The 12,381-nt window shown below is 38.2% G+C and overlaps 1 protein-coding gene across 1 annotated transcript; it reads right to left on the bottom strand.

The window, feature by feature from the left end:
• Nucleotides 1-553: 553 nt before the first annotated feature.
• Cldn16 (claudin 16) lies at nucleotides 554-10,817 on the bottom strand. Its single transcript, XM_032899267.1, is given in 6 exon segments — nucleotides 554-687; nucleotides 1,663-1,854; nucleotides 4,416-4,575; nucleotides 8,035-8,095; nucleotides 8,097-8,184; nucleotides 10,805-10,817. Coding segments are annotated over 6 exon segments (648 nt in total).
• Nucleotides 10,818-12,381: the final 1,564 nt, after the last annotated feature.

Genomic DNA, 12,381 nt, shown 5'->3' on the forward strand with positions numbered 1-12,381 from the left:
GGGAAGGTTCCTATTTGCAGCTTCCACTGGAAGGAAGTACATGAGGCTGGTATTTTCTTTTTCTATTTTAATAATATTTGAGTATGCTAGATTCTGATATACAAGTTTAAATTTAGAACAATAACCTTCCTTCAAGTCATTGATAAATACCCTCAGAGAATTAAAATTGTGCTTCGAGTCAGGGCGAGCTAAGAGCTCCTCTATCCTTTCAAAATTAGGACTTGAACCTCCTTAAAATTGCTATGCATTTCTGAAGCATCACTTCACTTTAATATTACTATGCCATAATCTCCAAAAGCAATAAAGATACCTGAAACACATTTCTACATTCTCTCAATGTCAACTTGAAATGCATGCAGACTTGGGGGGTGCAGTGGAGAAAGCCATAGGAGACATGACAGCACAATCAAACATTTTGATTGAACCAGCAATTAATTAGTTTGAATCGGAAATGTAAATGAATGCCCCAAAGTCGATCATTTATTTTATTAACTTGAACACATTGATTGAGTAATTAAACAACACAGGAACACAGATTAATATTTGGCAGATTTTACACTCTCGTGTCTACAGCATACATTTTGGCTGTCTCTGTCCGAGGGGCCTTGTAGGATTTGGCCATGGAAACACCTGCAGTTGAATAGCGCTTCCTCATGGCATAAGGGTAGTTCCTCTCAGGTCCAACATCTGTTTGAAAGAGTTAAATGAAAATACATACAACCAGTTAACTTTCAAAAATGAAAAAAAAAAGAGTCATTTTATATGTTCTTCTCCAAAACAGACAAGGATATGCATTCATCAATGCACACAGCCATGGTCATATATGTTCGCACACACACAGGCATGCTCATGTATGTGCACACATACACATGCGTGCATGCACACACATATATGTACATGTATACATAATCACACATTCACACAAAGACATGCACTCAGACATATGCATATATTCTCTTTTATCACAGAAACACACACTCACTCACATGCATGCATATATGTATATACATGCAAATGCATGTACACACATGAAAATTTGCACTCATGCACACTCACATACATGCACATGCATATTCTCATTTTCATACACACATGCATGCACGAACACACACACACACACACACACACACACACACACACACAAAGCACACACAGAAATCTCTGATGGAATCATGTAGGAGTCCTAAATCTCAGATGAAGTTCTGAGTATTTCAACCTGAAAATTCTTTTTTCATTGAAAATGTGGTGAATAATTTCCTCCGTTTTATTATGAAGAGATCCTGGTATTTTAGGTAGACTTTTAGAAAACTAATACCATACATTACATTCTTTACCAACAAACATTGACTGACTCTCAGCCAAGTTGTCCACTTAACCCTAAAATTAAGTGGAGTTGACTTAGTGAACTTAGATGCACAACAATGATTGTCGTACATTAACTACTGGTGCATGTTTGAATACTGGACAAAGATGCAACTCTGGCTTTCATTTTCTACTGATATCGATGGCTGAGGAACCAACCCTGAGTGCTACAATTCAGCTGTCTTTGAACAACTGTAATGCAACGGGAGTCGGAGCTATTTGGTCTGATGAATCCTGTTTCCTTAGGACTGGGAAAGAAGTAAAAATAAAAGAAGGACTTGTCCTCTGCTTTATCCTTACCTTTGAAGAGGTACAAACAGCAGGTGAGGAGAGCTCCAGCCAAAAAACAACCCAAAGACCCAGCCATTCCGAGCCAGCAGGACCAACCGAATTTATATTGGATCCCAAGAAATATATTGTGTAAAACGAGAGAGGAGCGCTCGACGTAAACATCCACAGCATACCACACAGAACCGATGATTCCCGGGGTACCTGAAAGAAACGAGGGGTTCAGTGATGACACAGCATTCTCCAAGTTTAAGTCCCAAGGATCTGCTTACTGTTAGAGGTGCATGGTGCCAGTAATAATTAATTAAGCAATATTAAGCAGTAATATTGCTCTAGTGATTCATGGGCAACAGAAATTTGGCCTTTTAGCTTCTCTCTCTACAAAACAAAGCACCGAGACGAAATAACACAGTGCTCATCTGCTTGTGTAACTCTAAAATGATCGCTATGATATATCTCTTTACAACTTTCTCATTTCTCCAAAGTCATTTTTGTGCAGCCATATATCACTTAACAGAGAAATTTGTGTGATTGACATGCTGTACACCTGAGCTACATGGCATGCATATGTGTATACACACATATATAAAATATCATGGCTCATTTCTCCCAAGGCCATAGTGAACAAGACAATATGAAATTAAGGTCAATATCAAGAGAAAAATAATGGAGTGAAGAAATTCAGTATCCATGAGCAACAGGTGTCAGCTGTAATAGGCTACAACACTTTACAGAAAACACGTTTTTAAAGTAAATGGAGTGCACCCTAAAATAACGATAAAATATATTATATTAAATGTACTCTCTTGTAGCATACCATCCATTACCATCACCGCATAGCATGTGCTGGAGTTGTCTGTGTTCATCTGGGTCAACACTGCCACAAATGTGTGAGTAGTACCCTATGCTATAATGAAAGGAGTTACTGCATCTCTGGGTAAAAGAAACGATCAGCTCCATTATGATATTATGAGGCTCACATCATATATATGGCTTGTCCCTCAACAGAATGTCGTACGTGGCTCATGACAGTTTCCTAAATGAAACTACTTAAAATACATTTGAAAATAGAGGAGACTTGGAAACATGAGTAACATAGATCAACTTTTTCATTCTAAATTAATTTTCTTCTAAGTTTTGGGGTGTTTTGTTTTGTTTTGTTTGAGACAGTTTTCTTTACATAGCACTGGATGTCCTGGAATGTACTGTGTAGATTTGGTTGGCCTCAAACTCATGGAGACGCATCTACCTCCTGAGTGCTAAAATTAAAGGCATGTGCCACCACAGACTGAGCTTTCTACATTAATTTTTAATTCAAAGTACATGACGCTTAAAAAAAAAATTCTGTTTCCAAGACCTGTGCCTGAAACTATTCCAAATACCTTACTGTAAACTGTGCTGACCCAGATAAACAGTCAGTAGCCACATGTGATGATGTTGTCCCAGATACACCGCTAGCATTCATATGTAAGCTATGCTGTTCCCAACACAAATTCAGTGTCGAACATGTAATGCCTCTGTGTTGACATAGTTTTATGTCAACTTTACATAAACTAGAGTCATCTGAAAGTAGGGAACTTTAAAGAAGAAAATGTCTCCATAAGATCCAGCTGTGGGGCATTTTCTTAGTGATTGATAGAGGGGTCAGCCCAGTGTGTGGGAGGGATGCTGTCTCTGGTGGGCCTGGGTTTTCTAAGGAAACAGACTGAGCAAGCCATTATGAACAGGACAGTAAGCAACACCCCTCCATAGCCTCTGCTTCAGATCCTGACTCAACTCCCTGCCCTGTATGAGCTCCTGTCCTGAATTCCTTCACTAATGAATTAGGATATGGAAGAGTAAGCCAAATAAACACTTTCCTCTCCAACCTGCCTTTGGTCATCGGGTTTCCTCATAACAATAGTAGCCCTAACTGCAATACATGCTGTCCCAGAAGTACAGTCAACATTGACTCACTTGAAATGATAACATTTTGTGTCCACTATTTTAAGTACAAATTGTATAAAATAGGCCAGATCTAAGAGAGAAAAGTGATAACCGGGAGACAGTGAAATATGTTGAGAGGGTATTTTGAAAAATTCTTACCCTCTTGGGGTGGGGAGGGAGCATATTACTAACTACAACTCCTGGAGAGTTGGTATATGTCTATTTTAAACATTATTTGGATTGATAACTATAATTGTTCACCTACATTACTCAAACGTGTAAACATTATAAAAAGGTATAAGTTATCATCCGTTTTTATAACATTGTTACATTTACCAACTAATTTGGAAAAACCATTTAAAAATACAACCAAAACTACAAAATGGAATGCATGCTTTAAAAATCTATGTATGGCAGACAAATTGTAGGTAATGGTTTCAGCCCTCAGTTATCTTAAGTCACTTAGTTTGATCACCTTTTCTGTAACACCCACCAAGATTTTCTTCAGTAATTTGACTTTTTGTTTACTGATTTATAAAAAGAGTATTCAGTGGTGTTAAAGATTTTTTTCCTCAAAACAAAAGTATGTTTGTTTGTTAAATATACTCACTGAAATATATATATATATACATATATATATATACCATAACTATATGTATAAGAGCTGTACACTGTGAGGAGACAGGATGTGGATAGACTGTCTTTCACGAGGAGAAATGATAAATTTGTGTAGCACAACCCATGGATGATCAGGGACTCAGGGTTCTTGAATCAGATAGACCAAGCCCAGTACCTGCAATAGACCAAGCCCAGTACCTGCGATAGACCAAGCCCAGTACCTGCGATGAGTAATACGGTCCCTGCAACAAAGCAGAGGCGGACTTTAATGTGTGGCTCATCCGGTAGGAACTTCACACAGTCAAGTCCAAGGAGGAGGGTGATGAATCCAAAGCCAGCTAGAATGTCGGCTGTGATCATCAGTGCCCGAGTCACCACCAGCTTCACTGCAAGACCATGGAATCAGAGCAGGGAAGGGGGGAGGAGGAGAGGGAGGTAGGATGTGGAATGGTGTGAGGAGGAGGAGGGGAAGGAGGAACAGACAGTTAACTCCCACAGGAACATCACAGAACACAAGATTGGACACGGCAATATAAGGCCGTACATAGAATTCCGAATTTATTATCTATACAAGCGTTAATATGGGTGCCTATAATTTCTTATGGGATTCAAAACTACCATAAAGCAGCTGTAGTTGTGAAGTCAAAACTCTGAGTGGCAGTTCCACAGAGTTCTACACAAGACAGTTTGGGGACAGGGCTCAGGAGCAGAGCGATGGCCTGGCATGCTGGAGACTTTATGTTTGATCTGACATGCTAGAACGAATGAAAATTACATCACAAATAGAGTATGAACTGCTCTTCCATTACCTAGATCACAGAAAATATTAATATATTTTTCTTTCACTATATACTATTTATATTTTATTTTTATAACAATCTGGGACCTTCTCTTGCTTTTATGTTTTTTTCTTTCAATGAGGAGATAGAACTCTGGTTTGTGTGTATTGGAGATCTAGGCAACTTTCCCTGTTTAAAATTTGAAGATGCATATGACAGACTTGAAGAAGAAAAAATTAATACATGAAACTCCCTCCTACCTTATTAGCAGGTGAAACACTCTATATATCCGTGTATTATTATGATGTTACTACTAAATGTCCATATGACAGGATATGGAATCACCTAGAGTACAGCCCTTAGACACACCTTCAGGAGATCGTTTGGCTTCTAGGTACGCCTGTGAAACACTCATCAGCCAAATTAACTGAGATGGAAAAACACATGCTAGAATTGTGTGGCACTATTTCCTGGGCTTGGGTCACGGACTATATGTAAAGGATGAAGTGAATTGGCCACAAGCATTCACTCGTCTCTGCTTCCCAATGGCGAGTGCATTGTGAGCAACTGCCCCAAGTCCCTGTGACATCGACTTTCCCACAATCATGGCTGAACCCTTTAACTGTAAGCCAAAGAAAGCCGTTGTGCTCTACATTGCTTTTGTCAGACGATTTTCTTACAGCAACTGTAAAAGCAACCAAGAGCATTAGCAAAACATGAGTATGTGTGTATCCTGAGGCTTGGAATTCCTATTTTAAAAATTGTCATTATTTCCAAAAAATCAAATATATACATATGTTTTCCAAAAATAAACTAAGAGAAACATTATGAGAATAAACTTTTTATGCTAATGGTTTTTTAATTTTTCTTTTTAATTCAATACTCAATACATAAAGTGGGCCTTCTACTAATAAGAAAAACTTTGGCCCACCCAAAGCCACTGATGCATTAGGATGAGATATTCATGCATATCTACATTAGTGCATTAGGATGAGATATTCATGCATATCTACATTAGTGCATTAGGATGAGATATTCATGCATATCTACACTGGCCCTTTTCTTTCCTCTTTCCTCCATAGGTTCTTGTGTGTTCTGTTTCATGGAGGGTGTCTACTGTTCAGGACTTGAGCCCTGTGGTTGAGTCTGGTTACAGGGAGGGCATATCTGTTACAAGCGAATGTTGTGCAATCTGAAAAGAATTTCTTTTTTTTTCCTAGGGTTGAATTCTGGCTTCCAGAACAGTTAGCATCCTTACTTGGGGTTGCTCAAACCACTTTTAACAAAAGAAGGTCCATTACAAATATCCATCAGTGCCACATGCCCTGGGTATACAGGAGAAATTGCAAAGCTATCTACGTTGGTTCTAGGAATTTAGTAGAAAATGAAAAATGTCTACACCTTGTAAATAGCCTCTAACCAAAGAGGACCTAGAGATGTTATTTTCTAGAACACATCTTTATTACTGTTGTCTTTAAACATATGTTTAAGTGTGAAAGTTCCTTACCATCTGTAAAACAATATGTAAGGATAGTGGACAAATATGAGAGAGTACAGGTAAAGCTTCAACCGGAGCATATTAAAACATCAACATTCATTTTCCTGATGAATGATTCTAAAGCCTTTTCCATGATTGTGCATACCAGCATTCACATTTTAAAAGCTTTAACTTTTGCTTGATTTCTAGACCCAGAAGATGGCTCAGCACACAAAGGTCTGCTTCCAAGCCAGAAGATCCGAGTTCAAACCCCAGAACCCAAGAAGAATGACAGAACTGACTCTCTAACCTCCACAACTGCACCTGGGCATGCTCATGCCCACACACGTACACACAGAAACCAGTAAATAAATAAATAATTAATGTTTGTCTTCTGAGCTTGATCCACACATCTCATTTTTAAAAATAGAATGAGAACCTGGCATATTTCTTCCTTTTCACCAAATCAGGATCTCTCTCTCTCTCTCTCTCTCTCTCTCTCTCTCTCTCTCTCTCTCTCTCTCTCTCTCTGTGTGTGTGTGTGTGTGTGTGTGTGTGTGGTGTTCATGTGTATGGACAGAATGTGCTGAATATAGTGAGGAAAATAAGAAGTTTTAAAATTTCTCAGCAAAAAATTAATTATAACGCCTTTATAAATTATGGCAAAATTATCTCAGACACTGAACTCCCAGATAGCAGATGAAGATGTTTGAAGATTGCTTTTTTTAAAGTGTTTTTTTTTTTCTTCCTGAACTGGAAATAGATGCCTGAAAGAAAAGGCATAATCCATAAGACCCACATTTAACTCATCTAGATGCTACATGGCACCACCACCATCACGGGCTTTAAAAAAGCATCAAAGCACTTTCCTTTAACAGCAGACTGGTGGTTCTTGGCATGGTTCAAAGTTCTAAAGTAAATAAGTCAATGCCTGAAGAAGGGCTGAGGGTATTAATAATGGATTGTTAATTTAAAAGATTACTTTATTCATAGGAACATGGCTTTTGCTGATATTTAGGTGGATTGAGAGCTAAAAAGGAGGAAAATGACAGAGTTTTCTCAAAATGGATATCTAGGGGACCAATGATTCCCCAATGGCTGGCATTCTTCTATAAGGACCCCAGATCCTCAGTCTCCCTAACCTCCCTCCCCTGTCTCTTTTCTCTGCCTCTGCTAATCTGTCTAGCAAACCTTTATGAAAAAAGTAATAAACTTTCAACTTTAGGTGTCATAGTTGAAGCACATCAATGAATGCTATTCATGTAGGTTGGCAAGTCTATGATAAAATCACAATACCAAAGGATAAGTTCCCAGTTTCATGAAATATTTTGCTATACAGCTACATTGGTGATAAGGCATTGTGTCAAGTTCCTTGAGACCATAAAGGATTTTATAAAATCAGGGGAAAAGGTGAAATAAGATTCAATATGTTTCAATTCATATTTCAAAAATGGTACCCATTTCCTAATTTCAATATTTCAAAACTAAAAGCCTTGATAGCATACAACGAACAAATGGATATCTAGTTCAGGATCCCTTGGCACACTTTTCCCTGACAAACAGAAAAGTTTTAGAGAGTATCACGTCTGGGTGTTCTGCATATATGGAGTCATAATAGGTACGAATTCCATCAAAAGCGTTTAGACGCCTCCCACCAGAGGCTCCTGCATTTAGTGCTCACCTGGAGGTTGGAAATACACTGTGTGAACCACCTTGTAAAGCCAACTCCACTTCCTCTTGATCAAATGGACATTCAGATGTCATGTTTGCTATCAGAGTACAGCTGATTTACAAAATATAACTAAATTCTCTTTATATAAGGCAATGCCTATATCCTCTGGAGACATTTCCAATTAAAAGACTTTCTGGGCCAAGAAATGAGTTTTTCTTTCCTGAATAGAAACATCGATAATGAAAAAATAAGTCATGGCTGAGTGGATAAAACCAGAACTGAATATATGCTTGATGTTGAGTTGTGATTTAAATATAAGGCAACTATTTCACTTCTATGTGCTAACATTTACTCATAAATAAATCTATAAAACAATAGATGATAATGTTAATGTCTCACGCCTATTCACAATGCACGCAAAGTTCATCTTCATTTATAGACATTGACTTTCATGAAGAAAGATGCTGTTTTATGAGGTTCATAAATTTAAAATTAGCAAAGAAACCAATAAATGAAAAAGGGCAACGATAAATGACTGAGCATCCACAATTGTCTTCCTCTCTGATATCCTGACATATTGCAACCTTTAAGCCATGACATGACCATAAAGGAACTGGATGAATCAATATAATTGAGAGTTGTAGCACTTTTATTTTGAGCTGGCATGGATGATGATGTCCACTTAGAGCCAAAAGGCATCAGTGTCTTGATCCCTCCAATCCTTTTATTGGTAGACTGTAAGCCCCAAATTTTTAAAACACAAACATCTAAGCAGATAATAGTTTCAAGTATTCTTGACAGAGTTTGTGAATATGGAGGAGGAGACAATATCATTGTTTCTTCAGACTCACTACAGATCCCATTACCTTGAAATCTGAAACCATAAGCTTGAAAACCTCACAGTTATTGTAAAGTCAATTTCCAAACCCCATCCCCACAGAATAAATAAGATAATAGAGCAGGAAAGAGTTGCAAAGGAGAGAGGCAAAGAAATGTTATCCAGAGGTATGAAAGGACAGAAAACACTTTCAACAGAGAAAATCATCTTATGTGAGCATTGCAGTGACATAGTAACATAAGCACTCTGAACTCTTACCTAATGTTATATTTAAGGCTTGCTGAAGCTCTCCTGATACTCATTATTGCCTTGTATGTAAAATATTTGGTAATTAGTAATGATTAACAATTATATTGAGTCTATCCTTTAAGTATCTGCTATCTAATTATGTTATTATGTCATTTGTTTCTTAAAGAACCATTAATGAGCTGTTATGGTCTATTTACAAACAAAAAACTGGAGGCTCAGGAAGAAAAAATACTGTAACAGCACAGTCAGTAACAATGCAGGAGACAAGGCTCCAACTGAGCGTACCACATGTGATTCCCCAATGTCTTGCTTATGGAGCACTACAACGTATTTAAGAACTCTTATTGCAGGCTAAGGTATCCGGACTTGGTACTTGGATGTTGAAAGACAACCTTCAGTGAAGTGATCCTAACTCAATTTTCATGCAAAGGCTCTATCTTCAAATCACCACTTTGGCAGGTGGTCCCTATTGTTAAGTCTGAAAATATAATGCTCTTGATTTTATTATCAGACCTAGAGAAACACGGAGGTCAAAACTCTAATGAGGAAAATTCATCTTGTACAACCTGACACATTGATTTCCAAAGCAAGACATGCACATATATACACACATATGATCATTATTTTAAAGCACAGATTGACATTTTAATAGCTATGCTGTAACCTTTGTCAAGATCTTCTCTGGTTTGAATTTCAATTTCCTCATCTGTATAAGTAAGATAATGATAGAGTGGTTTAAAATATTAAAAATTGCTAATGTATAGTATAAATTATTAGCTCAAATGAAAATTATGGTAGCTTTCTAAATACCACGCCTTAAATACTGGCTGTACTTTCATTAAAAATGATGGCGGTAAAAATGAGGACATAATGAAATAATTGACAGCCTTCTAAGAGACTCAAGCCTGTCTTAATCCCCAGAGCCTATGACTAGGACTCTGTAGATACATCTGAGTTACAGGCCTGGTAAGAGTGTCAGCTGTACAAGTGGACTCTGAACTAATGGATCATGGTGTCCTTATCATATTTTTTACAACAGAAAAGCACAGAGAGACAGTAATGGAGCTACAGGACCACTGTAGTGTTGAGGGTCACAGTCACAAGTCATGGACAACCCACAGTATGAAGATCTGGACGTACCAGAGCAGTTCTCCCTGGAGCTACAGAGACAATGAATGGAACCTTACAAAGATCTTGATCTTAAAGTTCTGGCATTCAGGACTATGAGAAAATTATTTCCTTAAGGTCATTTGTTATGGGGTCTTAGGAACCTGATACAGTTAGGGCGCATATGGACCGACTATACTATGATGAAAAGCAGGGCTTGGTAGTACCCATGTCCTTGGTCTCTCAGCTCATAAATTCAGCTTATCCTAATTAGAATGGTGCACCGTGGATGTGAAAACATGGCACTCTAATCAAACGATGATGGTTCACATTTTCCTACTGTTCAAATCAGCTGGGGAAACATTCTTGTTACATTATAGGTGACCAATCCTGCTATGCACGGTGTAACTCCCACACAATCCTTAACAACAAGGGTGTTCAGCTATGATCCAGTATGGGTGTCAATTTCAAGGCTATTGATCATTTACCTGCCATGGCCATATTTGGAAAAGCAATGAGGTCATTAGAGGAAACAAGGAATCTAATTTCATTAGGTATTAATGCCCAGGGGCACACTATTAAATTGCTTGGTATTCACACTCAGCTAAGATACGTGGGAATAGCGGTTGCAATTAACTAAACCTGTGTGTTTAATACACCACTCACTGTAGAGACCCTTAAAGGTGCCTTTGTGCACCAAGTACAAGGTTAAAGTTTTTATCTTGTCATTTTAGGAAAGCCCTCCGTGTTATAGTCTATTGCTTTCGGTCAACCTCATTGCCTGTGATAACATGGCTTATTAGGAACTGTTTTGCAAGGCAAGCCAAACGAAGTTCTTAGAAGTCTTAAAATAAGGTTCTTTAAAAGCTAACTAGTGCTTAAATAGTGTGGCCAACCTTTCTGAAAGGGTGAAAACTGTAAAATAGGAACTAATGACTTTAATTTTATGGGGCCATTTGAAATAGAAAATTCTAATTTTGAGCTCTTTGTTTTTAACATGCAATCGGTATGGGTATGAATAACACAGGTGGAAATGTTGAAGGTATTTATGGTCCAGGGATGTCATTTCTCTGGAGAGTAAGACATGGATCATTTCCCTCACAAGAGACATGAAGTTTTCCAAAACACCAACAAAGCAGAAGGCCCAACCTAGCTCCTGACTCTTGGTAATACTCCAAGTGGAGAGATACCACAGACAAGCCAGACGCCTGGGTTTCCCTCCAACCTTGTCTGCTTGGTCAGCTTTGTTTCCTGACCATTTTATGGATGGTAGCACATAGCCACAGTGAGTGGCTACTTTCTGCTAGATGGGAATGTTCTCAACATGTTTCCACTACCCCTGCAAAGACCACTTCACATATGCACAGATCCGGTTCCTCAGGTCATTGAGCTATTCAAACATTATCTATACTAAAAACAATGTCCTTTGCTCTCAGTGTGTTAAATGTCTGCCTGAACTCAAGTCTCATTTTCAAAGGCATTCCTTTTTTCCATAAGACATCTACGCCTTGCTACCAGGCATTTATCTCCTCCACCTGTGGTTCCACAGGATTTGTCTACAAGGCTACATTTTAATCTCTGTCACTGAATTTTGTCAAGTTCCCAATTGGCATACCAATTAAAGCTGGGAATGCAGCAAGGCGGGTAGATATGGCTCCATGCTTCAAGGATTCTATCACCCCCAATCCTGATAAACAACAGATGCTCAATAGTTACTTACTGGAGACAAAGTCTGTCGCTTTTTGTCAATCCACATAAATGGATAGCTAACTCTGCTTTGATCTGAAGTGCAAGGTGGTCAACATGACACTACGAGCTTTTCGCTTCATATGCACATATATGTTCACGTGTTAATTCTTTGCTTTCTTCTGGATTGATGCAACAAAGAGTCAGTAGCCCAAACTCCCCTAGAACTTGTAGTAATCCTTCTGTCTAAAACTCATGAGCTCTCAAATTACAAAGCTAGAGCCCCATGCCTGTGTACATATGTGCTTCTAAGCAGAATCAGCAAACTACAATAATTAAATCCATGAGCTGAAATGACTCTCCAAACTGTAAAGTTTAT

The sequence above is a fragment of the Rattus rattus genome, chromosome 4 (genome assembly GCF_011064425.1).
Source record: "Rattus rattus isolate New Zealand chromosome 4, Rrattus_CSIRO_v1, whole genome shotgun sequence".
In the NCBI taxonomy this organism is placed as follows: Eukaryota; Metazoa; Chordata; class Mammalia; order Rodentia; family Muridae; genus Rattus; species Rattus rattus.